Genomic DNA, 25,907 nt, shown 5'->3' with positions numbered 1-25,907 from the left:
TGTGCGGCTTCGCTTCTCCCTGTCGGGGAACATTTAAGGTCCCGACCTACGCACGCTGTCGAAATCCGGTCAGCCGAGGTGACATGTTTGTCAATGGCGACCCAGGCGCTGAAACTGCCAGGAAGTCAATGCTCTGAAAATGTCCGCAAAGAAAAACGCAAAGGAAAAATGCTATATATGTGCATGTCAATGTATGATGCGATAGAGGTCTTTGCGTGAACGGTAAAAAAAATGAGTGAAAGAAACAGAAACAAACGGCTACGAAAAAAAGAAAATGGGAGTCTTCTATCTATCGTGTGAAAGGAATGTTTTCCATTCACGCAAGCTCAATAGCATTCAACAACTCCTCGTCCTCGCTCCCCAGCTCCTCATCCCCCTGCAACCGCGCATACTCCCTCCGCTTCGGGCTCATCGATCTGCTGCGTCTCGAGGATCCGCCCGATCCCAGGAGTTCCCTGACGTTCGCCATCAATTCCGATCCGGCGTTCAGCATCGATGACTTCCGTCGGTCGGCTCTGAACCCGCCGCGGCCGTCCGAGACAGCGTCCCCGGCGTCGATGTCGATGCGGGCCGATATGGTGGGGAGTTGGAGTTGGCCTTCGGGGACTTCGGAGAGGGTTTGGGGCGGTTTGTAGGTTTTGAGGAGGAGGGAGGAGACGACGACGGAAACGGAGGACAGTGACATGGCCATCCCCGCCACCATCGCGGGTAGAGTGATACCCCACGGTGAGAGAAGACCCATGGCCATGGGGACCATGACGAGGTTGTAACCAGTAGCCCAGACGAAATTCATGCGGATGCGGCGGAAGATGACGCGGGAGAGGTGGATGGCTGTGACGACGTCGGAGAGTTCGTCGCGCATGAGGACGATGGATGCGGCTTCGACGGCGACGTCTGTACCGCCGAAGACGGCGATGCCGATGTCGGCTTGCGCGATGGAGGCCGAGTCGTTGATCCCGTCGCCGACCATGGCCATGACGTGCCCGGCATTTTGGAATTTTTCGACGAGGGACTTTTTGCCGGCGGGGGTGATGCCCGCGTGGACGTGGGACTTGGGGATTCCGCATTGTTTGGCGATTGCCAGGGCGGTGGGTAGTTGGTCGCCGGTGACCATCGCGACTTGGATGCCCATACGGTGGAGGGCACGGATGGTGGGGACTGCCGAGGGTTTCATCGTGTCCGCGAGGGCCACGAGCCCTACAGGCGCGTTGTTAAAGGCAACAAAGATGACGGTATGGCCGGACGACTCGTGATGAGTTTGCGCCGAGACGAACGCTGCCGGCAACGGCGGGCATTTTTGGGACTTCAGGAATCTGGCGTTCCCGATAAGCACCTGCACCGGCTTCTTCGCGTTGGGTGGGATGACCTCGCACTTCAATCCCGATCCCGCAACCGCATCAAACTCAGTGACTTTGTGCGGGAAGGACGTGATACCCAACATCATCTTCGCGTGCTTGACAACAGCTTTTCCGAGCGGATGCTCACTGTTCGCTTCTGCCGCGCCGACAATGCCAAAGAACTGCATCTCGTTGTATTCCGTCTGATGCAGCAAAGCTTTGACGACACTAAGCTTCCCAATCGTCAACGTGCCCGTCTTATCGAACACAAACTTCGTGACCCGATGAGCAGTCTCAAGCGGAACACCACCCTTGATAAGAATCCCCAGCTGCGCTCCAACTCCCGTTCCCACCATAACCGCAGTCGGCGTCGCAAGTCCGAGCGCGCACGGGCACGCCACGACAATAACCGATATCGACATACTCAAACAAATCACGATCGTGCTGCTCGTCTCAAACGGATGCGGGCGCCACGTCGTCAACGATAGCATGAAGAACCACATCGTGAACGTGAGGGCGCCGAGGATGATGACTCCGGGTACAAAATATCCCGCAATACGGTCGGCGATGTCCTGGATGGGCGCTTTGGAGGTCTGGGCGTCATTGACGAGCTTGACAATCTGGGCGAGTGTCGTGTCGGCGCCGACGCGGACGGCGCGCATGTGAATGACGCCGGAGCCGTTGACTGTTCCGCCGATGACTGAGTCTTTGACTTTTTTGGTGACCGGTAATGGTTCTCCGGTGACGAGCGACTCGTCGATCTGGGTTGCGCCAAACTCGACAATGCCGTCGGCTGGGAGACGCTCGCCAGGGACCACTTTGAGGAGATCGCCGGCTTGGACGTATTCTGCAGGGATGCTCTTCTCTTGAATCTCCCCGGTTTCAGGGTCGGTTGTAAGCAGGACAGCAGACACGGGAGCGAGCGACATCAATTTGCTCAAAGCTGAAGACGTCTTCCCTTTCGCGACATTTTCCAAAAACCGTCCCAGCGTGACAAACGTGATCAGCGTGGTGCTCGTCTCGAAGAACGTTTGCGGGCGCTTGTGTTGGCTTTCGCATACTGCAACCAGCATGGAGAGAACCGAGAAGGCAAATGCGGCCGTCGTGCCTAGGACGATCAGGACATCCATCGTGTAACTTCCATGCGATACAGCCTTGTACGCGGCGGTATAGAAGCGACGCCCAATGCCGAATTGCACTGGTATGGTAAAACCAAGCATAAGAGCGTCGCCTAGCGCCAGGCCCGGAATTCCTTCCCACTCCAGCAACCCACGCAGGAATGTCATGGGAAGAATCATGGAGAGGAGGGTGACGGGTAAGGAAAGGGCAAGAGAGCGCCAGAAGGCAGACCTCCATTCTTGGATTTCGCGGGTTCGTTCTAACGACTCGGCTTGCGCGTTGGAGCCCATATCAGAGAGGAACGCCGCGAATCCGAGAGCTTCGATCTTTTCGACGATGTTCCGGACTCCGATGATAGATGTATCATATTGGAACCGCCCGGTTTGGCCTAGGAGATTGACCGCGGCGCTTTGGATCCCCGGCATCTTCAACACCTCTCTTTCAATCTTGCCCGAACAGCTTCCGCACGTCATTCCGAAGATTTTGAGATCCACCTTTCCAAACTGATCGTCAGGGAGAACGGTCGCAACGAAGCCAATGTCGTTGATCAGCTCCGCCACCTGCTGCTTATCCAGCACCTCTTCCTTATACTGAACCTCGGCACGCTCAGCCAGAAGAGCAACTCTACAAGACACGATCGCTTTGTTCGAGCGTAGGTGCCTTTCTATGCTGGAAACGCAACTGGCGCACGTCATTCCGCGGACTTCGAGCTGGACGGTCCGCACGGGTCCGGCGGTGGTGGGGGTGTGATTTGGCGAAAGCGCGCTCTTCTGAGAGCGAGCGCTTTCGAGAGAATCTCGCCCCCTCGTGGAATTCGTCCCCTTTGTCTCTATCCGAATTGGGGGTTTGCCGTGGATGGAGTTTTCTGCTTTGAGCGTCGCGTCGAACCCACATTCCTCAATTGCATCGATCACCGTCTGTACTGATATTAACGACGTATCCAGCTCGACCGTTGCTAAGTTCTTTGTCAAATCGACGTGCGCCATTTGCACGCCGATCAATGGCTGAATCTTCCCCGTGATCGTTTTCACACAGGACTGGCATGTCATTCCCTGCACGTCGATTTCGTAACGCGATGGGCCTGAAGAGACATCGTTCGGCATCGCGTATGGTTGCGCGGTCCTCCCAGGCATGGATGCATCAAACCCGCAATCCTCGATAGCGGCCATCAGGTCCGTTGGCGACACTAGGCCCTCGTCGTACTCGATCGCAGCTGTCTCCGTTGGTAGACTCACTACCACCTGGCTAACCCCTGGAACCACCCGTACCGCAGCTGTGACCGTCTTGACGCACGACTGGCATGTCATTCCTTTGACAGATATGGTAACGTTCGAGGCCTTCTTTGCGGCACCTGCCAGGGTAGCCCCGAAGCCGCAATCCTCAATCGCGTCTACAAGTTTCTGCTCGGTCAGGACCTGCGGATCAAACTCGATAATCGCGGAATTCGTCTCCAGTGACACATTGATGGAGGTTACTCCCGGAATGGGTCGCAGTTGACCCTCAATCGTCCTAACGCATGACCCGCAGGTCATACCCTCAATGTCAATGGTCGATGTCTTTGTCGGCATGTTTCGACGGTCCGCCCGGCCGGTTGAAGAAGGAGAATGGGTGACGGGTAAGCGACGTTTTTCAACAAGTCAGTAATGGATCGCGAGCGGCGTCTGCTAAGTGGGGACTCCCCGTCTCGAAGAGCCAGAGACTGAATGCAGTATTTGAAACGTGACTTGCACTTCTGTAGAGAAGAGGTGTTGTTAGTTTAAGGACCAGTATCCAGCTGTCGTCGCTTTCAGGATGCAACAAACACCTCGCAAGCCACGGCTGTGCCGAAGATTTACGGCGACCGGAGTGATGACCAAAATTAGAAACAATGGGGAAGTGGAATTACCGAGCCTGAGCAAAGCACGATCAACTGTCCTGCATCCAGGACAGAGGATAGCGCTACGTACAGTATATGGAAGTGGGAGAACGAGGTACAGTATGGTTGATATGAGCCTGAGATGGATGACAGATGGATGTCTTTGTCAGTCGGGGCTGCGGACGTCCAACTTCTCGAATTCGAATCCGGAGCGGGGATCCGGAAGTGACGGCGGACAATGATGAATGGGCGTGGCGTTTCGGAGCAGCGTGCGCCAGCCACAGATCGCTTGCAAATTGCACTGTTCGTTACCCCGTGTCTTCGGGCATTAGTCATCCCGCTCGCCCCAACAGTCCGCCTGCACCCTGCCCTTCTCTCCAGATCCAAGTGCGAGCCTCTGCGGACTTCTCGAGTGCATTGCCTCTCTTTAGAGCCAGCCTCTTCGCAGATGGAAAGGCGGCTCTCATATGCGGTGATCCCACACTCTTTCACCACGTTGGGAGACAGAGGAGAGGCAACGGTAACGTGCAACGAGTGCGAAGACTGCCGCCAATCTGGGCTACAGGAAATGGCTTGACTACCATCATGCGTAGGTGTCTGAGGCCGGGTACTTGTTTGAGGTTGAGGGGCGGCGACTCTGTGAGCCTCCAAGGTCTGCTTAGGCGTTTGCGTGTTAGTAGCCGCGGGTCCGCCTCTATCCACTTGCCTCCCACCGCCCACAGGCTTCAAATCCATCACATGGGAGCTTTATTAGACCTTCCTCCAGCTCATGCATGTACCGCAGATGGCATGGATCGAAGAAAAGCCATCCAGAGAAGCACTAAAATATGTAGTCTCGTACCCGTTTTCGTATGACATCGCCAGGTGACAAATCACAAAAGTCCGACGCCGGACGATTCGCGTTCAAGCCTCAAATCGAAGCCTTCAAAAACGAGACCATCCGAGGGCCGTTGCATAAAAGCCAGCGGAAATGTTACCAAAACACTTGCAAACACTCCAAGCAAGAAGACTTCTTTTAGCACCCACCTTCCGCTCTACATTCCGTATTCACTGCTATCCCGTTTCAAGCGCAATTCACGCGAACTTCACTTCACAAAGGTGGGTGGGTATTCAGGCGTCGGCGGTGGGCGTGAAATACGCTTTGTCCGCGCGACTTCGGCTCATTGAAATTCCAGGACCTTTCTTTCCACCGCAAACACCAAGATGGTCGAACAGAAGGACGCTGCTGCGTGAGTGTCGGCTCTGGCGTACAGCGTAGCGTTGGTGCGCACGTTTTGCTGACAATTTCTATCCTACGAACAATGGTGATAGGGCCTCCATCTTCAAGTAGGATTACGGAACTGGAGACCAACTCGTACATTGGTCTTGCTCTAGCGCTAACGTCAACTTGATCGCTGCAGATGGGCATCAAAAGACGGGGAGTTCCGTCGGTATGTCCTTCGCCTTCGCATGTCATTGGAAGATCTTCCGCGTTGTACTCACAGTCCACCTCAGCCAGGTGTCATCCTTCCGCGACGTCGTATCCACTGAAGCAGACGCAAAGTTCAAGGCCGAACCTGGAAGATATCATCTCTACGTATCATGGGCGTGCCCTTGGGCGCACCGCGCCATCATCGTTCGGTATGCTGGCATGTGAAGTTACGCCCGATATGTTCAACCGATACTTACTGCCGAGATGTTTCTGATATAGCGCGTTGAAAGGGTTGCAGGATGTGATTGGCCTTTCGGCTGTCCACTATCTTCTGCAGGACAAGGGATGGCGGTTCGAGTATGTTTGTCCTTCTGTACGATTTCGCGTTGTTGAGACGCTGATGTGGTTTTTTTCTTAGCCACCCTGGTGAATCCACACCCGGCGTCATCAACGACAACGTCAATGGCGCTGAGTACTTGCGGGACATCTACTTCAAAGCAGAGCCCAACTACGAGGGACGATGTGAGTACCCGAATGGTTGTCAGAGTACTGCATAATGAGCGCCTGACAAGGCCCGCCAGTCACGGTCCCCGTCCTCTGGGACAAAAAAACCCAAACAATCGTCAACAACGAATCCTCCGAAATCATCCGTTTCCTCAACACCGCCTTCGACGAATGGTCCTCTGCGCCCGGTGTCAGCTACTACCCCGAGAACCTCCGCAAGGAGATCGACGACCTCAACGGCTGGATCTACGATGAGATCAACAACGGGGTGTACAAGGCCGGGTTTGCTACTACCCAGGAGGCGTATGAGAAGAACTATAAGTTGGTGTTCCAGGGACTTGACAAGGTGGAGAACATCCTTGCGAAGAAGGAGTGGCTTGTGGGGGAGACCTTCACTGAGGCCGACATTAGGCTCTTTACCACTATCGTGCGATTTGACCCGGTAAGCTTAATACGATTGCCGCCGAGTTTGGACGTTCTCGACTATTTATACACTTCCATTTCATTAGGTATACCACACCCACTTCAAGTGCACCGGCGGAACCATCGCGCACAGCTACCCCAACATCCTGAGGTGGACGCGCCAATTCTACCAGCTTCCCAAGGTGAGGCCGTCCGCACATCTTGTTCCCACACCACACTGTTACTCATTACAGTCACAGATCGCGGAGACGGTCAACATGGAGCACATCAAAAACCACTATTACATGTCCCACATCCAGATCAATCCTACTCGGGTTGTACCCGTGTGGAATGGCCCGGATCTCACCGTGCCTTACGCTCAGAAGTAGACGGCGTAGGCTCATAGGCTCTCTAGTATAAATAGCATAGTTTTGAGCGATAATCAAAACACAATGCGATGCGTATACACTCATTCTAAAAGGTGTTTACGCTCATAGTGTCACCTATCTCACCTATCTACTCGTATCTACTCTATCATAAGCACGCCGTACCCCTGCACATCCTCGCACATTCCAGGCGGGATGTCAACCCCATGCGTCTCCAACAGGTTCGCAGCGACCGCGAACAGCTCGTTTGTGAACTCAGCACCGCATGCACACGGTCCGGTGTCGTGCAAAACTGATGACAGATTACTTTGGAAGTGGGCGTAGAGTTCCGCCGCCTGTGCACTACTTGTAACGGAAGGAAATGTGTTCAATGAGAGGTGAGACGACGAATGTGGAACGGGATATATCGTGTCGGAAAACTTACGAAATCAACTCCTCGCTATGTCTCGTCGTTGCCGGCACACCCCTCCAAGCCGACTTATCCCCCACTTGCATCTCATGCGCCACCGCGAGGCACAACAACGTATCCTCATCAAACAGCTCGTCCTCATCTTGTGCGGTTAGTGTGCTCATCAGCGATCGGAAACAGTGGGGGAGATGGGATGAGTCCAGGGTGAGGAGGATGGAGGAGATTGGGGAGGTGGGTCCGGCTTTGAGTTGGAGGAAGGAGCAGAGGGCTTGGGTGGCGAGGGTCATGTTGTGGCGGAGGATTCGGGCTTGACCTGGGGCGTAAAGTAGAGGGCACGATGTTAGGTGCCGTCTATATCGATACCGCTTGGTCCATTCCGTATACCCACCCTGGCGATAAACAGTGACCATCCGCACCCGCTCCGCATCGACACCGCCCGTCTGCAACGGTTTTGAGATTTCCCTCAACTTGCCACCAAGCAGCTGCCACAGCGTCGAGTAGGTAGCCACCTCATTCCGCGGGTTTACGGCACTCCGTAAAGCAGCGCCTCCATGCAGATCAAGCTCAATCCCATGCTCATTCATCACCAGAAGTCTCGTCACCGCGACAAGGTCCGGTGGGAGAGCCGTCTCATCATCGCCAGCAAACAGCAGGTGTACCAATCGGTTAGGCTGCACCGCCGCAAGCAGTTCCCGTTTCCGCTGTGCACACGGATCCGATTCATCGCGGATATTGAGCGCGACTTTGACATAGTCTTCCGGGTTAGGATCCAGCACGAACCCGTAGTTGCCCAACAAATTCTCATTTCCCTTCGCGCCATAATTGTTGAACACCTCCCCAGCAGCCGCCACATCCTCCAACGCAATGAAAGAGACGGATTGGCCGTCCTCGATCCGCCATTCGATGCGGTGCCCGCGGCGGTGGTTCAGCATGTCCAGGACGGGGTAGAGGCAGAGCTCGCTGGCGCCGGATGATATCTCCGCTGCTTCCTCGGCTGCGTGTTCCCGGTCTTCTGCAGTGGCTGGTCGGCTGCGTGGGAAGGCGCGGCTGGATACCGCTGAGTATGCCCAGAGGAGGTTTGGCCATATCAGCGAGTTTCTGATGAACATGTCCCCACACGCTTCCCTGACCATCTCCAGCCCTTTCTGTAAAAGCTTCCTGCGCTCTTCGACAATGTGGTAAAGATTCGTCCCCTTCAGCAATTGGGCCACCTCGCTCTCTGGCCACGACAGGGGGAGCGAGTACTCCTCGGGCAACGCCTCCAGGTACGGTTTCCAGAACGAGCCGGCGTTCTCATACATCTCGTACACCAGGAACGCTGACACCAGGATCAGACCGGGTGCATACGGATCCTTCCCGTTGTGCGTGATATCCGACGCATGCTGCTGTAGGTAGCTGTGCAGTTTCGCGCCGAAGGGAGACGAGCGGGCGACAGTTTCGGAGAGGACCAGGGAATATGGGATGGAGGTTATGACTTCTTTTGTGGTTATGGTGTCGGATGCATAGACACCTCGGCTGGCGCACAGAGGATCTGAAAAGAAGGTTGGTTTACCGATTAGACCTGACGCAACGCCGACAAAAATATGAACTGTTTTTTCTCTCACCATCGGTCTGCGGTCCGTCCTGGAAATTCAGCTTTGGGAAACTTGCGCCATGGCTTTTCGCCCATTCGAGGAGCCTTTCAACTTTGCTCCTGCCGGCGATACCGGAGTTTGCTGGAGCATTCTTCTTGGTGAAGTGTACGTCCTCGGCTGCATTGCTCAACCTCCGCTTTTTCGGAATGTGCTGTGAACCTTCGGCTGCCATTGCGTGCCCCGTCCCCAGTTACTGCCCACTCAGACCGTACCGGACAGTAATTCAATCAGGGGAGGGCCCTGGTACTGGGCGTTGGGTTGCTTGGCCACGGGTTTTACTACCTCACCAGCAGCTTTAAGGTGAACAGACTTCTCTTACTCGCAACTTGAACGCCAACGAACGCGTTTCCTCAACCATTGCACGCCGGGCAACAGTTGAACAGGCACGCAATGGGCTTCCAAGAGCTCCAACGTCCTCGTTATACCAACTCGTTATTTCCGGCGAGAACGATGGATTAGATGGAAGTGTTGGATGCTCATGGTGTTGCGAACCCTGCACCCCAAGTATGTACAAACTTTTCAGAACCTTTCGAAACTCTTTCTAACGACCGCGACATCGAAGCCTTCCGACCAGCCTTCCGACGCGTTGGCGCAATGCCCGCGCGATGGCGATGGGTCAAAGCCAGCAACCCCAAGGGGGGCAGCTGCATTCTAAGGATATTGAACCGCATCATACTATCATTCACTCATTCATATAACAACTGCCGCCTTTGTTAAAAAAAACTGCCTACCACGGTCGCTTTGCCTTGAGACGGACAGGATATCCAACATAACCAACACAAGCAATACATGCTTCCGCCCTCGCTGTGAGTCTTCCACAGCACCTCCGAAAGGGTACATTTCCAACCTCACAGAAAAAGCTTCCAACCTATGGTAAGACAAGTGAAGGATCACCGGGACGGATGGAGAGTATTGGAAAGTAAACAAAGTCAGATCGGGAAGTCGAGGGAGGGTGGTCTTTTTATACTCAGTCGGCGGGGCAGGGCGACACGAAATCATGAATACTGGCCAGTGCAGGCTTCTGGGGAGAAGAGGAGACAGAATCGCCCGCCCTCGAACGTCGAGGAAGACGTGAATTCTCTAATGTACAGTATAAAAACAACAGGGGCAGAGGGAAGACGCTGCAAATTTCTATAGTATCTCGTTCGCATGCATTGGACTCGCTCGCATGCATGCATCTCGTTCGTGAGCAGCAGGTTTGTCAGTGGGGTTCACGTCGGAGAACCTCGAACCTGTCGAACGTCTTGTGAAGTGTACAGTATACGAGTCTTGCGTCGACGCGTGGACATGGAGAGCGAAATGTGAATCAGACGTGATGAGGAGGCGGTTCATTCTCCGGGCGACAGCCTTCGCCATCTAAATCTACTCCAGCAACCCTATCGGACTAATCAGAGCCACTCGAGCCTCGCCGCCGGTACCCAATGGCCAACCCACTACCCATCCCCCGCTTCCTCTATGGAACCGCGTGGAAAAAAGACGAAACCCACAGCCTCGTCAAAACCGCAATCCTGCAAGGATTCCGCGGCATCGACACCGCCTGCCAGCCAAAGCACTACAACGAGCCCCAAGTCGGCAACGCCATCGCCGAAGTCACTCAGAACCACAACATCCCGCGCTCCGAACTTTTCATTCAGACGAAATTCACGTCATTGGATGGACAGGACCCGCTGCGTATCCCGTACGATAAGCACGCGACGCTGGAGGAGCAGGTCACGCAGTCGTTCAATGTGTCGTTGAAGAACCTGAAGGTCTCGTACATTGACTCGCTGGTGCTTCATTCGCCGATGAGGACATTGGAGGACACGCTGCGAGTTTGGCGGGTTTTGGAGGGGTTCAAGCAGCAGAATAAGGTGCATTACCTGGGCATCTCCAACGCGTACAATCTGCGGTTTCTCCAGCAATTGTATCAGCAAGTCTCCGTGAAACCGTCGTTTATACAAAACAGATTCTATCGCGAGACGGGCTGGGATCGCGACATTAGAAGCTGGGCTAAAGAGGTCAATATCAAATATCAGAGCTTTTGGACGCTCACTGGCAATCCAAATGTGCTGGCGTCGCCTGTGATTGCTCGCATCGCGAAAGCCAGGGAATGCTCCCCAGAGCAGGTTATGTACAAGGTCTTGATACAGACGGGGATCGTTCCACTGAATGGCACAAAGAACGTGACACACATGAAGGAGGATTTGGCGATCCTGCAGTGGGAGAACTGGTCAGACGAGGAGATCGATGCCGTTTTGGCCTTAGTTGGCGGAAAGTAGGCCGCTGCGTGCTGGCATGACGTACGTGATATGGCCCCTCGATGTAATGCCCTCTACAAAATGTAGGTAGTTATGCAAGCGTAGGAAGTAGGTCTAGTCTTCGATCAGGCGCACGATTATGTACATATCTCATACGAATGGTGACATAAAAAACATGGTATACGGCAGGCTGCGACTATGGTGGAAAGAAATGAAGCTGAAAGCATATCTATATAGTCTCCTCATGCACAACTCCTAATAGGGCACCCCCTCTGTACGAAGGATTCAGAACGCACCCAACGAATTCGAAAGCTACGCAAGTCAACCCCTCATCCGCTCCTACGTCCACCATTGACACCGTCGTCGATTCCAGGCGGCGAAGGGTACATCTCATTCCCCGAAACGGTTCGAAAGGCGGCGAAGGGTACATCTCATTCCCCGAAACGGTTCGAACCCTTGTGCCGTTCAACGGTGGTCGGATACGGACTCAAAGCCTCCATGGTAGTGTGCCATGCCCGTTTCTGCTTGGCCAAAGGGGTGTTCTCCGGAGTGAGGTTTGAGGTTTGCTGCCGATTCGCCTCTGACGGTCCAACCTTGGCGACCAAGCTTGGTGGAGAAGCGGTCTCAGCAACGTCGGTGAAGAGAATTCCGTTGTGGCTGAAGCTGCTGTGAAGTAGGTCTTCTTCAAAAACGAGTAACGAGTCATTCTCAATGTCGTAGGGATCAATTGTGGTTTGCGAAAAGGCTCTGTCAACGGGTAGGCTTTGGGCGTCCTCGGGAAGTGCTGCCGCACTGATTATCTGGTCGAGGTGATTGAGCTCATCGAGAGGAAGGTCACTGTCCATGTCAAACGAATCCGGAGAAGCGGCATGTGGGAGTGGAGCGCCTCGCGGCAATGCGACACTCATCTCTTCCTCGTTCGGCGCCTGCATAACATCGTTGAAGGGACGGCGATGCTCGGTGACGCTAAGCATGGTGTTGCTCTGCATGGCTGGGATGCAGAATATAGAACGTCAGTCGGCGATCTACAACATTAAACAATATACATCGAATTGCGTACGCAGACTGAGCTCATCGTCTCTTTTGCACTGTCTTGTGGTCAACTGTTTGGATCGCATCATGGCGGCCAAGTCGCCATTTGTGATAGTCGCGGGTACGTATTTAGCTTGCCCGTCAGATTGATCAACCTCGGTCAAGTCGTCGTCGTTAGCATCCTCTGCAATGGGTGAAGTGGAGTCGGGCACAATATGTGACGTCCCTAAGTAGTTTTCCGCATATTGGTCGTCGTGTGCAGCATAGTCGTCTTGTACAGCGTGGTTGTTGAAGGTCAAGCGAGGATCCACCGGTAGTTGATTTGGTGTAGGAGCGAATGGGAGATGCAGATCTGACCCTAAAGCTTGGAGCTGACGAGCGAAAAAGTTTGTCGCCGGGAAGGGTTGAGCCCCCGGTTGGAGACGGTGGGACGAGGCTGGGGTTTCCGGACGACGAGGAGCTTGCGGCGATAAGGAGGCAAACGGTCGGTCCGGCCAAGAGAAGAGATCCTGCTCCTCAATCGTTGGCCATGAATCCCAAGTGGGAGATGCAACTTCCTGTACGCGCGACATCCATGTTGGAGTGCCACGTGCGTAAAGTTGAAATCCCTATTTCGGCAAAAGACGTTGAGATGGATTGAAAGGGGAATTGAGGGAACCCACTGCTACCTGTTCATGGTTCGGGGCGAAGAAATCCGCGCCGCTTCTTATAGAAGCTGTGTCAGAGAACCCCGATCTCATCGGTTCCTCCGAAATCTCTCTCGCTCTGCTTTGGGTCGCTACCGTGCTCGCTTTCTGACGCCCAAAGAAATTGTCTTCTTTTCTCAACTGATGTTTATGCTCGGCAGCAGCATCGGCTTCCCTTCCGCCATCTTTCCGGCTTTGTAAAAGGGTCGTAAACTTCTTCCCCAAGCTGGTTCCCCGTTGATACTTCAATCTTTGCTCATCAGCAAAATCGCTCACCGGCGTTGATGTAGGTTTTCCGTCCCTCGCGTTGCGAGATTTCGGTTTGGGTCGCCTTGGGGAGACGAGTTCGTCCGCCAGATCTTCCAGTTGTTGCTTCGAACGGTAGCATTTGAGCCGGCGCAGGTCTTGTATTGACATCGACTCCCAGGTCACTTACCTGCATGCGATCGAATTTGGAGTTCAGAGCCGCGCTTGATCGTCCTGGCACGGGCGGACTCGCTACAGACACTATTTCCGAGTGTATCGATCGGGTATCATGAGGGACGTGGTTTACGACTGACGAACGGCCTGCTTCAACGCGTCAGGATGAATGATGGGATGTTCATACGGCAGTTAATGCAACTCGCCTGGAGACCCGGCAAATTCCCGATAGTAAGGATGGAATACTCCCGGGTTGCGGAATGCACCCGGAAGTCGATTGGCGAAAGGGGAAGGTACATGCCAAGGTTCCTGCTCCTCCGGTCGCCGTTTGATGACTGTAGCCGATACTCTACGGTTGCAGGTGGGTCATCACTGGCACTTCAAAACACCCGGCGTCAAACAAGCGAGGCATACAACCCTGCTACGGAACTTACTTTGCAAAGGGAATAGCCTGCAACTCATCTTCGAGAATTTGTCCTTGGTCTTCGTCCACCGACATATTTGTTCGCTATATTGCGTCCTGGAACCGGAGACCAGCGTGAATGAGAGAAAATCCACTCTACGTTGACCCTAACGGAGACTAAGTGGACGTCCGTTTGTATGGCGATGACCTCTGGGCGCGGGTTGAACAAGCGTGGGAAAATGCTCCAAGAGAAGGCAAACCCTGGGAAAGCTCTCCGGAAAGCTCCTGCGGGACGATGCGGGGTTGGTGGTTAGGGTTTAGAGGCGGGGATGAAGGCGTATGGGTCTTGGCGTAGATTGTTTTGAAGGCGTGATGTGTATGTATGTAGAGGCGTTGATGGTTGTTGCTTTTGCATTTTGGTGGTTTGATTATCATACGCATTCCAAACGGGTTCCTCTCAGGGCAGTCTCAGGGGCACTCATGGTTTGACAGCAACTGACACTATTTTCGCCTCTCGCCGTTTTCAGGGGTTCCCTATCTTCGTTTTGGGTCCCTCCTTGACGCCCTTCTCTACCCATTAATAGGTCGCCCGGATGGCTTCGACCGTGAAACTCCCAACACATCAAAGGGCATCACCAGCACCTCGCTCAATTCCACCCACTCAAACAGTACATGGAACGTGTCAAAGTTTTCTTGTCCTTCCACTCCAGCGTTCCCATTCATGTCCCACAGCACTGGAGCATATTTCCCGTCGTCTTTCCCTGATTTCGTTTTCATGTCACTGTCTCATTATCCTATCACCCCTCGAGACGCGGGTATTTTTTTTGGGATATGTTATATGTACAAGATGGGCGGGATCGTTATGATGGGCAGAACGATTACCCGGAAGGTTGGTTTTTACGCAGCGGGTGGTAAGGGATTGGATATGCGTAAATATGCGAGACGTTGGCGGCCCCACCCATACACAGACATGGGGGAATACAGGCAGCATTTCGCAACCCATCACTCCTTATTCGACGTAAGTTCAATCAACAATTGCCTGCAAAAGCATCAGCATCAGTCGGTTCACCGCCCACTATCACATCAACAAAAACAGCAATGAGAATTGGTATGAGACGTACCAGTCGGAAGGGTTATCCAGCATCACGGACTGCTTAAGAGCTGCTACTGCGTCGTCTTTGCCTAAAGAATTCCAAAAAAAAGGGGGGTAAGGAAAAATTTCGGTTGGAGATCGAAGATAGATTCAACGGCGACACTTTACGATTTACGGCTATACATGCGCGGGCCAATATTTGGAAGGCGTTGTACTGGGTTGGGATGGGAACAATCAGTATATTGCGATCCAGATACCCGCCCGGGCACATCTAGTTACAGGGGCAGATGCATCCTGCATCCCCACCACTTCCGCGGAACCCACATTAAGGGGATCCAAAGCAACGCTCTTCTCAAAACATTCAATAGCTTTCGTGAAATCCTCCTTGTTGTAGAACCCCACGCCGCATCTGAACCAGCCTAGGGAGTTGCGCGGGGAGGGAGCCGATACGGAGGAGGAGCCATTCTTCGGAGCTGTTTTGGGAGGATGAGGGGGTGAGGGTGGGGGCCGAGGTGAGCGGGAGGCTGGTGGAGGGCAGGGTGTCGGCGCCGGGTTTTTTTTGGATGGGTTCGGGGTCGGCGGTTGTTGCAATCGTGCGGTGGGGAGGTGGTGGAGGTGGGGTGGGTCGGGAGTATGGCTCCTCAATCCTCATTCACGCGTCTGCCTTGCTGTCACATCCTTTTCGAGTTTTCGAAAACAAGACGCCGGGAAGACAGGTTTGCTCAGACGCCGCGATAAGCAGCATGGAGGACGGTTGTTGAAGTATGTTCGTCCTGCGCACCGATACAACGAAGCCGGAACCGACAGACGACGTGGACGAGCTGCTTGAAGCGCTTGCCAACGTGACTCTAGGACAACCAGAAGCATCAGCTCAAGAGAACATGGTATCTTTTACTGTTTTTTTCCCAGGCTATTCACTTTCTATATCAGGGTCGCTGACAGCCTGTCCATTTCGTTTGTAAGATACATCCTCGCGTGCGCAGAAAGCGCAGGAAAAAGAAGAAGAGGCAGTCTGCAGGTCTTGCCTGCGAGCGGATAGAGCCTCTCGGCGGTAAGCTTCCGTTGGACCTGGTGAACCCGGAAAGCCGCGACTTTCTTCCTCCAAGTTCCTAAAGACCTCTTCCAGATCCAGCACCACCGCAGGCTCCAATCCCTCCTGTGGCAGAAGTCATCGACCTTACACTTTCTGACGACGACGAAACTCCTGCGGTGCCGACCTGGCCTTGTTACCAAGCAGAGCATATACCCTCGTCGTTTTTGAAGAAGCTGAAGCGCGATGCTATTAGCCGCGAGAAGGACATGGAGCTCCAACGGTTCTTGCGGGCCGTCAAAATACAAGAAAGGAATGTGGGAAAGGGCAATGACGCACCAATTCTGCAAATTGACAACATACCAGTTTCGATATCGCAAATCGAGGAGTTACTTCGCCCAGGATCTTGGTTGAACGATGAGTCGATCAATGGACTCTTTGCGCTGCTTCAGACGCGCTACCCAAGAACACGTTTCTTCAACACCTTCTTCTATCCGGCGTTATTCAAGGAGGGGGTGTACTCATATAAGGCAGTTCGGCGCTGGACGCGGAAACATGCCAATGGAGTGTTTTCCTTCGATAGAGCTGTGATCCCGATCAACAAGGGGAATTATCACTGGTGAGTTTTATAGCATGGTGATATCCTACAGAAGCGTTGCACGAAAGTTGTCTGTGTGTTTACGAACTTGTCACACAGGTGCTTAGTGACGGTTGACTTGGTGGAGCATCGCATTGCCTTTCATGACAGTATGGGCTCTAGCGCGCGTTACGGCAGTAAGGTCATGGCCACCATCAGGCAATATCTGCTGGATGAGGAGAAGGACAAACAGCGCTCTGGGATGCAAAGTGTAGGCAATATCAGGCCGTCCCCGAAGCTATGGACTGCATCATCCCCACCGTGTCCGCAGCAGCAAGATGGCGGCAGTTGCGGGGTTTTCACCTGCCTCTTCGCGAAGAGGTTCGCTATGGGACGCGAGATGGATTTCTCTCAGAGCGACGTTGATCAATACAGGCGGAAGATCGCCTGGGATCTGGTGGGCTTGCGTCTGTGCTCGGAGAAAGCACAGCACGCAGCTAAGTGAATTTTGGCACCGTATGCAAAATCCCCGGAGCCTCGGCGTATGGCAGGCTGTATTGCCAATGTATATAGATGTCGGATGAAGGCGCACTGTATTTCCTCAACACATGTGGTGTCTCGAAAAATTGAAGTGTACCGACACTCGTTATTCCTTGGTTATGGAGCTAACCTGCGCTCAGGCGAACCCTGCGAGGATCTTGGTGATTCGCCTTGATTAGCCTGTTGATGTAATATCATCGTAATATCGACAGCCCCGCGCGCAGAATCGCACTTTTCTTTTTTTGGAGTATTGCAATAGCTGGAATTGTGTTCACTCACCGTACGTAGTGTTACGCATCCCACAAAACAATGAGATACCCCTTGGGAGCCGAAACTGCTCGACAGCTCTCTGCCCAATCATTAGCGCTGTTCCGCGGTCTCGCGTCTCAGAACATGTTGGATTCCGCCCTGGGAAAAAGCACCTGCCCTCCGGAAACCTCATAAGGATCTTCCGTTTCGACGGCCTGCTGGACAAACGAATATGAAGCCAGAAAGATACCTCGGATGGACTGGAGTCGGTCAATTTCCCTCGCTCTGACTTTACCACAGGAGATCGAGCATCGAGATGACACGCAGGTACGCACAAATAGGTGACAGCTACACCGCGGTTTTGCCTGCCTTCTCGGACACGTCCCAACGTCGCCAACATATCGGGCAGCCTGTTGTTTTACAGGGCGCCACTGGGCAGGACATGCGGAACTTCGTCGCACAGTATCAGCACGCTGAGAGTGTAGCATAATGGGTGCGGCGGTTCATGCGATCGCTGCACTCGTAGTACCTCACGACTAACGTGACGGCCACGACGGTTGGGGGGCACAAGCAGCGTGAAGCACTGTCTACACCAACCATCCGTGATCCCGTCACAGAAAAGTCTGCCCGCCTGCAGCGGAGTGTGTGTCGATCTCCTTCTTAAGGCACACATTGCAATATTCAACACCATTGACCAGCGACCATCATTATGTCTCCCTTTATTCAATAACAGGCGCCATCCAGAGGTAGTGCAATACCGGAGGCACCATAGCCGAGGCATTGAGCAAGCCCAATACAACTCTGCCGTGTTTCAAAAAATATGGCACACGCCCTCCAGTGGGTTTCAATCACTTGAATGTGGCCGTGCATTTTGCTGAAAAGTGAGCGGGTTTCCGAGACGGGAAACGGCTTCTTCTATATACCCCGCAGCGGAGTGTCAACGCGAGTTTGCTGACGAGAGGTCAAGTCACGTGACATCGAATTCGACTCATATGAGTTCTCTTTGCTCCTCGAGCTTAGGAGAGGAGAGAAGCTTCTTTTTGGAATGTTCTGCAATGGTCTGTCCGCCCCTAACAAGTTACGGATATCATAATGAAGTGGCTTTCGAGAATGACGTCGGCGGGTCGGTATTGCACCGCTCCGGCAAGGTCCTTCTTCCCGATATTATTCTCCCTCCGATTGCTTAGTCGTCCGATATCCACATACAGAGGAGGAAGCCAAACATGAAAGACCCTTTCTCTTCAATGTGGTCCCGATGCAATTTATGTTGCGACGGGGAGGGGTTTCCCGTGCGGGTAGACCTCCTCTCACGCGCACTGGCGCGCGTTATGTCAGCTATTCGAACGCGTCCCCTTCGCTTAGAGAAACCTCCCTCGAACCCCTCGCCTACGGGTTTGCATGAACTTTTTTTTTTCCAAGTGGAAGGAATGTGGCATTGCCACGATCCGTCGCCAAGCAATGGCAACATTGCAATGGATGTCCCCTGGGTATAAAATGGCGAGGGACCGAAGCCGACAGGCTACTTTTAAGATCCCCATGACCACCATCTATCTAGCATTGATCAAAAAACGGAAGAACAACAAACTCTGCTCGATATCGCACATCTTTGCCAAACATGAAACTCTGCAATCTCTTCGCCGTCGCGGTATTGGCTCCGACCGCTGCTCTTGCTGCAAAGACTGTCGGCGACCCTTGCGATCCGGCCACGATTCTATTCGGATGCGATGGGACGGACTTCTTGCAATGCACGGTCGATGGAAAATGGGTTCTCCAGGTATGCATCGATTTGATACCCATTCAAGAACTCCGGTTATGACGTTGAAGACTCGGTTACTTACTCTCTCGTATTTATCCTTCCCGTAGAACAAATGCCCTGATGAGTGCGAGACGGACGCTCAGTACGGTCCTCTCTGCGATCTTTCCCCGCCAACGGGTACTGCAACACCAAGCACCACAGCCCACCATCGTCACCGCACCGCTACGCCTGCGGTAACGCACACTAAGAAGCACATCAAGTCCCACAAAACCAAGGCAACCTACCACACCAAACCGACGCATAAGAGTCATCACACGGCGGGAACGCACAAACCCAAGCCCCACAAGACCAAGGACCACAAGACGATCAAGCGTACGACAAAGACTTTGAAGCTCAAGAAGACCAAGGCGACCCCGACAGCGACCAAAGACCACCATAAGAAGACCAAGGAGGCCGCGGCGGTGACGAAAAAACACAACAAGGCCAAGCCTACCAACTGAGGAATGCTTTGATCGTGTGTAATATTTGCGACTATTCCCTGTTGATATGGTGTTAATGTGTAATTTGAATGTATTTCTACGTACCCAAAGATGCTTCTCGATTGGCGGACAATGTAAATTTGGTACAACGTTGATGCTTGCTCTCGTATTCTACGGTCCGTTTGCTATGCGCATCCTACGCTTTGCGAAGTGTTTCTTAGTGCCGCGAAGAGAGCAAGACAGTTTCCCTCCGGTCCCTCATAACGTGCGCAACGTTGAGTCTGGAGCAGCCGCGTTCATCTGCGCTCCGGTCAACTTCTCATTATCCCAGCGGCAGGTTGTTGTACAGGAAATCGGTGGTGAGCGGTGAGACCGGAGTCACTCCAGTCTCCGATTGCGCGTCAATGCCCAGGGTCGTGATTTGATCATCAAGGAGGTGCACACGGATGCCTCATCTCGATACAGCCCTGCGGCTTCGGACCCCGATGACTGAAAGGACGCAAATCGATAGCTGCGTACAACATAATTTTTCACGACGGTGGTCGATGCAGGTGGGGATGGGTCATCCATACAATGTGATGGGAGAACACTTGGCACTTCCAGTCGATAGGCTGTGCATTTTGGAAGGGAATTGGAGTTAGCGGCGGCGCTGAAGAGCCCTGAGTCCTCATGTCGATGCGAAAGTGCGCCAGAAGTAACTGGCAGGAGTTTTCCCAGGATCCTCCAACGTACAGCTCAGGAAGACAGCTTTATGTATCGCTGATGAAGTGCCATAGCGGAAATGTAATTTATTGAGATCAGATATAGACGACGAATGCACTTCTAACCCACAATGACAGGGTACTCGAATACGCAAAATGGAAGATCACTAAAGATCGTTTGGTTAGATATCTGGCTCCCCTGGGTGCTGATTGAAGTCCCGTCGGTGCCGTGAATAAGTCCAGTAGTGGTCAACAAGCAAGCGGAGGTTGGCACCTCCTTCGATATTACGGTCCAAGATCACCTGGACCGCGATACATAAGGAGGTACAAAGCCGCCTCTTTTCCGCCGCCTTCATCCACAGAAATGAACGTATCCATATGTCGTCGCAGTAGTCGCAGTATGGCTGTAGACAATGCCGTCCGGAGGGTCCCATCTTCGGAAAGGATTTTGCAAAAAACGTCGTCGCATGCGTTGGAGTAGTGTGTTCGCAATTTCGAAGCCCCCATTTGCAGCATGGCAGTTGCCGGAGGAACAGTCTCTCGGCGATGAGAACTGTTACCGCCTGCAATAGACGCATGCCGCATCACGGTTTTGACTGGTACGGACCCGCAGATAGTGATGTAGACGCCTAAGTCTTCCCGTCGGCCGCAGACACTCCCGTGGCTCTGGCCCATTTCCGAGGCCAACGCTGACACTGAGCCAGTATCTTGCGGATTGAAGGCCGACGCTGACACTGTGCCAAAATGTTGAGGATTGATGCCCACTGCTCATAAGTGATGCATATACGTTGCATCGTCCATCAGTGCTCGATGCTGGTGCATATTCCGGAACATCTAAGCCCTTTGAATTCTCACGCTTGAACCTGTCCGGCGAATCTAGTCGGTGATTGGTGGCCCGTACCGGAACGGGTAACCGAGATTTGGTTGCTGACGATAGATCAACTCGAGTCTTCTTGCGAAGTAATTGATCGACTGGATAGTTACATGATTGTCGTAAACCATTGACGTCGCAATGTTTGGAGCGACGGACGAGTTCGCCCATGGCGCAGCGCGGTCTAGCACGCAGGTGGGGTCAGCGCCATGCCAAGTATGCGCTGCGCAGGTATCCCTCTAATCCATCATAAATACTTCCTGAGACATTGGGATGAACCGTCATGGTTGCCAGTGAAAAGTTCCACCTGAACTGGCTCCGGGAAACCCCAGGGGTTGCCACGAGCACAAGGGATGCCACTCTGGTGAGGAATAGTGAAGTGTCTCGGCGTCAGACCGCAGAATGTTCATATCCGCCCTGTGGGTTGGCAAATTAGCACTCGTCGCCGATGGTTCCTATAGCGCTGTCCATTTGGAGCCCAATGCCTTGCGGTTCTGGCGAAGGGATCGCGTCCTCGTCGCCTTGTGTGCCTTGCGTCTTTTGCATGGCATTTCCAGCTTAGTTTGCCGTGCGTGCAATTCGGACTTCGTCGCTACCACCATGTCCTTCTTCTGTTGGCGGGCAGTCGCTTGGGACAGGGAGGATGTTGGCTAGAACGGGGGCGAGGCGGGAGCGGTGGGCGGCCTTGACTTGTTCGTAGAGACGGTGACAGATGCATTCCGGTAGCTCTTCCCAGTCTAAGTTTTCGGCAGCGAGGTGGAGCAAGCGTTTTAGGGAAGATGTGGCCATATCCCAGGCACCAGCAATCTTAGCCAAGGGTCTTCGTGTAAGACGTTCCGGACGCGGTCTGCCCCTGCCATGGGCGAACTCGTCCGTCGCTCCAAATCAGCCACCGTTTCCCATCGCGCGACCGGCAGCCTCCACCGTCTCCGTCTCCGGGTGGAGCAGCGCAGCGGGATTTCTCATAACGAGACCTATGGGAACTCCCAAAGGTCTGGGAGATCCGTCTAAGTTCCTGAAGTTTCATTTGATGAAGGCCCCCTAAACCGTCGGTACAGAGTATGAGATGTGCGTGATTTTCCGGTTCATGTTCCGCATGTGAAAACACCATACTTGTTCGGGCGTCGATCGTAGAGGCCGCACCCGCTTGTGCAACAGGAACATCGACCCAAACAGGCTGTTCCTCTCCTGTGGGGTGCGATCATTTACATAGCGTGCTGTGGGTTCTGGGTGGGGGGCTAAAGTCACGCCGTAGGTGAGACCATGTTTTGTCTTTATCTCCCCTGTCGCCTCATAAAACAATCGAAAGTCGAAATCCCAATAGGCGGGTGTCCGTCCGCTGGGGACAGATGTGAACGGCCTTAGGCACTCTCAACGTGCTCAGTTCGGGACAGGTGTTGTATATAGCAGCAGTCCATCACTCTGTAGTCTCGCCTCTTCGACCATGGATGAAGGTGCAGCGGCGGCCGCCAAATGTTTGGCCGGAAAGATTATCAAGGCTGTCTTCTGCCTCAGCCCGTCCACTAGCACCCCCACGGGCTCCCGGTCACCTTCTCGCCATCCCATCTCGAAAATGCCGCACTTTGCGGAATTCAAAATCGAACGTCACGTGCGCACATTCGTCATTCCGGCCACCGAGCAGCTCAGTGCAGGTATCAGGGCATGAATCGGCGTCTTTGCGTGCAAGGCACATCTCCCCGTTCTGGTCTGGCTGAGTTTGATGGCGATAATCGAAACCCAGTGCCTAGACACGGCTGTTCTACGAGGTCCCTGACTGCTGTTGCTGATATTTGATGCTGGCCCACCTGGTCGTCGCCGTTGATACCCCAGTGATCCCCGTGTCTTGGATGCGTGTGCTTGCGACTTTGACATCTCGTCGTTGTGGGGGGATGCGGCTAAAGGGGCCCGTTGGTACAGTACAGTACAGTGTTTACGTGGTCGGGCGGGGGTGGAAGCTTGGATATCTGCGCAGCACGTCCATCTTTCCAATCGATGTCTTTGCTACATCGAGAAAACCGATGGCCATATCCAAATGATCAAATCCATAAAATACGCAGAGACCGGCTCCGAGGAGCGCCATCCCATCCGGCCGCCTAGCGCACAAATGTAGGACTTTATCGCAAAACGTCCATGCCGGTTGAATGGGTATTTCCTTGGGCAGTAATCCGAGTCTGGCGATATAGGAGTGGAAAGCTCGTGAAGCTGGACGTGGGAGAGCCTGGAGGAAAGCCTGGATCTGGAGAACATGTGCACGCTGGATCTGGGGTAAGATTGCATATCATATGGGGCCTGTTAAAATCGCATCCCGAACTGACTCCCATTTCAAGAGTTGGACCGGTGACCCGGTACCGGCGGTTCCGGCAAAACGGTGTGGATTTGGTACGCACAGCTCTTGAAGGGGCGCAACAGCTGCGTCATGGCCGTGCGTCCCATCTGCACCGGGCGGTGCAAATAAAATGTGTCCGCCACCCTTGCTTTTCTTCAGCCTCGGACGTGGATCCTTTACCGCGCGTATATCATTTATCGATGTCGACAATTTACACTAACTACTATAACGAGGTCTTGATTAGATCTTGTCTAATCACTGCGCGGGGGAGAAAAAAGCCCTCCTCGCTGCCCGCGATGTCGCAAATCGATGACGCAGTCAGCGCACACGCAACGCGACATTGCCGGGTGGCGAGGATCGCATTTCCCTGTATAGGCATTAGCTATGGGGCCGAAAAAGGGACCAAGTGCGGATCCGCCCCACCAACAGCACCGGGAAGTGGGCGTGAACACTTTCTCCCACCTCCTTTCATCTCACTATTGTCCAGCGGTCAGCACAAAACGTTTGCAACAAAGAGTAGTCTCACTCGCCGCATTTCTCGGCCAGTCCCTTCTCGGAAAAAGCTCACAAGTAAAGGAGGTGGAGGTGTTTTTATCCTTCTGCGGCGGTATCCTTCGGTCTTTCTCTACATTTCTCCAATACCTCAACGCACATCCTCGCACCATCGCCACCCATCGTCCGCTACAGCAGCATACGATCATACCTTGCGTCCGACGATTCACCGCCGAAAAATCGATAAAATCCATCGCCTTTGCCCGACCACAGCAGGATTTTTTTTTCCTCGTCAACGACTCGAAACTCTTTTATATTCTGAAAAGTCATCGTAGCGTATTTCGCCAATAATGCTCGTCAACGGAGACCGCTATTCATCGGCCGAGACGCATCTGTCGTTACAGGCGAACCATACGCTACCGTTTGTCGCTCCCGACCTCCACAAAATCCTTCAGCATCGTGCTCCTCCAGTCTCGGAATCGCTCACCGGGGGCAATAGCCCCAAACTGTCCGCGAACCGGTCGCCCCCAACCGCTGGCTACAAACGTCCCAACACCCCGCCTCACTATGAACTCGTGCGCATACCATCACCGGCCCCGGCCCCAAACACCACAGCGAGTCAGCTCGCCGATACCAGCTCAGCAGCGCTCTCGAATATCCCACGCAACAGTCGAGGTGAAACTGTACGGTCCTGCCTGAAGCCCGAAGACAACCACGTCCGACGACCCTACTATACAACTGTCCCTCGCGGCAAGAAGAGCCTGACTTTCAACAACCTGCTAGAGCATGTGTGTCTGTTCATACGTGGCTCCCGCGTTTCGGAAATTCCCGAATTCGAGCAATACGGAGTGAGGGACACGGGAGATGTCGACTCTCCAACGCTGTCGGCGTCCCTAGCGCAACTCGAATCCTGGGTCATTGCGTCCAAAAATACCCCGACCCTGCCCTCATTCGACCAATGGGTGCCTGTGAGGCTGGACGCGGTGACAATCGAGAACAGTCGCGTCTTGGCGGGGAGCATCTTGGTCCGCAATTTGGACTTCCACAAGACAGTGACGGTGCGTTATTCGGTCGACAACTGGTCTACTACAGCTGAGGTGCCCGCCACCTTTGCGAACGTTATCACCCCGAGCGGCCATGGTTTCGCCGGCATCGACCGATTCCTGTTTCGCATAGATCTCGGCAAGGAATTCTCAGCTTCGGCACTGAAAGGGAATTTCAGCTTCGCTCTTCGATACGAGGTTGGAGGCCAAACCTACTGGGACAACAACCAGGGCTCCAATTACAACCTCGAACTCACTCGTGCCGCCACCGCGTCCTCAAGCAAATCCCCAACCTCGCCAGTCACTCCCACGACCGGCACACCTACAAACTCACGGCAACCGCTCTTCCCATGGGCAGATCCAGCAGCATTGCCAACCAGCTCGCGGACCACTCGACCAATCCGCCCATCACCATCCGCACCCGTTTTCATCCCCACCTTCGCACGCGCATCATCGCCTCGAGCCGAATCACCTCTCAGCACCTCCTTCATCCCCGTCGCAGTAAGCCGGCCCACGCTATGCGTGGAGGTTTCTGTCCCGCCAGGACTTCAAGTCTCCCCATCCTCCTCGCCATCTTCGAGCATCCCCATCCCCGATCAGTCCTCACATGGGCACGCCAAATCATCACCACGGCCGATCCCCAGGCCATCACTCCCTCGTACAGCCTCCTACCCTCCCGCATCCCCACGAAGCTGCTCCCCATGCCACTCGTCCCCCATCGCCATCGCCGCAGCCAATCATAGAGGCAGGAGCCCGTCACCATCGCTGTACCTGGACTCCATAGAGATCCCCTTCTCGTCCGCATCGGTGGGTAGCATGGCCGACTACCACATCAGCCGCAACTTCCACTCCACCGGCCTGCGCAGGGGAGGCGGGTCGCTATACGCCGACTCGGACAATTTTGGACTTGGATAT

General features: G+C 53.8%; 9 protein-coding genes across 9 annotated transcripts; 5 read left to right on the top strand and 4 right to left on the bottom strand.

The window, feature by feature from the left end:
• Nucleotides 1–316: 316 nt before the first annotated feature.
• On the bottom strand, nucleotides 317–4,024 carry EV422DRAFT_493185 (uncharacterized protein; the record flags this gene model as incomplete). Its single annotated transcript, XM_053067652.1, has 2 exons — nucleotides 317–3,159; nucleotides 3,529–4,024. The coding sequence occupies 2 exons, from the start codon at nucleotides 4,022–4,024 to the stop codon at nucleotides 317–319; spliced, it is 3,339 nt and encodes a 1,112-aa protein (XP_052928357.1).
• Nucleotides 4,025–5,097: 1,073 nt separating this feature from the next.
• EV422DRAFT_321482 (glutathione S-transferase) lies at nucleotides 5,098–7,226 on the top strand. Its single transcript, XM_053066285.1, has 10 exons — nucleotides 5,098–5,409; nucleotides 5,487–5,540; nucleotides 5,623–5,637; nucleotides 5,712–5,741; nucleotides 5,806–5,931; nucleotides 6,002–6,079; nucleotides 6,141–6,244; nucleotides 6,304–6,668; nucleotides 6,736–6,831; nucleotides 6,889–7,226. The coding sequence occupies exons 1-10, from the start codon at nucleotides 5,282–5,284 to the stop codon at nucleotides 7,015–7,017; spliced, it is 1,125 nt and encodes a 374-aa protein (XP_052928356.1). The 5' UTR covers nucleotides 5,098–5,281; the 3' UTR covers nucleotides 7,018–7,226.
• On the bottom strand, nucleotides 7,155–9,229 carry EV422DRAFT_565158 (uncharacterized protein; the record flags this gene model as incomplete). Its single annotated transcript, XM_053072275.1, has 4 exons — nucleotides 7,155–7,356; nucleotides 7,439–7,736; nucleotides 7,812–8,954; nucleotides 9,028–9,229. 4 exons carry the CDS (start codon nucleotides 9,227–9,229, stop codon nucleotides 7,155–7,157), a joined length of 1,845 nt encoding a protein of 614 aa, XP_052928355.1.
• Nucleotides 9,230–10,356: 1,127 nt separating this feature from the next.
• On the top strand, nucleotides 10,357–11,508 carry EV422DRAFT_520195 (aldo/keto reductase). Its single transcript, XM_053069660.1, has one exon. The coding sequence runs from the start codon at nucleotides 10,479–10,481 to the stop codon at nucleotides 11,313–11,315; it is 837 nt and encodes a 278-aa protein (XP_052928354.1). The 5' UTR covers nucleotides 10,357–10,478; the 3' UTR covers nucleotides 11,316–11,508.
• EV422DRAFT_321578 (uncharacterized protein) lies at nucleotides 11,496–14,038 on the bottom strand. The gene is made up of 6 exons (XM_053066286.1): nucleotides 13,867–14,038; nucleotides 13,639–13,781; nucleotides 13,449–13,579; nucleotides 12,995–13,384; nucleotides 12,355–12,934; nucleotides 11,496–12,285 (listed from the first exon to the last, which is right to left on the bottom strand). Exons 1-6 carry the CDS (start codon nucleotides 13,929–13,931, stop codon nucleotides 11,726–11,728), a joined length of 1,869 nt encoding a protein of 622 aa, XP_052928353.1. The 5' UTR covers nucleotides 13,932–14,038; the 3' UTR covers nucleotides 11,496–11,725.
• Nucleotides 14,039–14,837: 799 nt separating this feature from the next.
• Nucleotides 14,838–15,580, bottom strand: EV422DRAFT_565155 (uncharacterized protein; the record flags this gene model as incomplete). Its single annotated transcript, XM_053072274.1, has 5 exons — nucleotides 14,838–14,874; nucleotides 14,957–15,017; nucleotides 15,097–15,142; nucleotides 15,208–15,347; nucleotides 15,379–15,580. The coding sequence occupies 5 exons, from the start codon at nucleotides 15,578–15,580 to the stop codon at nucleotides 14,838–14,840; spliced, it is 486 nt and encodes a 161-aa protein (XP_052928352.1).
• EV422DRAFT_576835 (uncharacterized protein) lies at nucleotides 15,560–18,096 on the top strand (the record flags this gene model as incomplete). The annotated part of the gene is made up of 8 exons (XM_053073241.1): nucleotides 15,560–15,812; nucleotides 15,892–15,979; nucleotides 16,055–16,577; nucleotides 16,656–17,036; nucleotides 17,288–17,355; nucleotides 17,563–17,651; nucleotides 17,851–17,967; nucleotides 18,058–18,096. The coding sequence occupies exons 1-8, from the start codon at nucleotides 15,693–15,695 to the stop codon at nucleotides 18,094–18,096; spliced, it is 1,425 nt and encodes a 474-aa protein (XP_052928351.1). The 5' UTR covers nucleotides 15,560–15,692.
• Nucleotides 18,097–18,939: 843 nt separating this feature from the next.
• On the top strand, nucleotides 18,940–19,580 carry EV422DRAFT_504457 (uncharacterized protein; the record flags this gene model as incomplete). Its single annotated transcript, XM_053068430.1, has 2 exons — nucleotides 18,940–19,098; nucleotides 19,188–19,580. 2 exons carry the CDS (start codon nucleotides 18,940–18,942, stop codon nucleotides 19,578–19,580), a joined length of 552 nt encoding a protein of 183 aa, XP_052928350.1.
• A 5,298-nt stretch (nucleotides 19,581–24,878) lies between these two features.
• EV422DRAFT_485332 (putative phosphatase regulatory subunit) lies at nucleotides 24,879–25,250 on the top strand (the record flags this gene model as incomplete). Its single annotated transcript, XM_053067370.1, has 1 exon — nucleotides 24,879–25,250. A coding segment is annotated over one exon (372 nt), but the record flags the coding sequence as incomplete, so codon positions are not given.
• Between the last annotated feature and the right edge of the window lie 657 nt (nucleotides 25,251–25,907).

This window comes from Fimicolochytrium jonesii (assembly GCF_025526975.1).
Source record: "Fimicolochytrium jonesii strain JEL569 chromosome Unknown EV422scaffold_4, whole genome shotgun sequence".
In the NCBI taxonomy this organism is placed as follows: domain Eukaryota; kingdom Fungi; phylum Chytridiomycota; class Chytridiomycetes; order Spizellomycetales; family Powellomycetaceae; genus Fimicolochytrium; species Fimicolochytrium jonesii.
The sequence above is the reverse complement of the archived record's forward strand: the minus strand, read 5'-3'. Positions and strand labels throughout refer to the sequence as shown.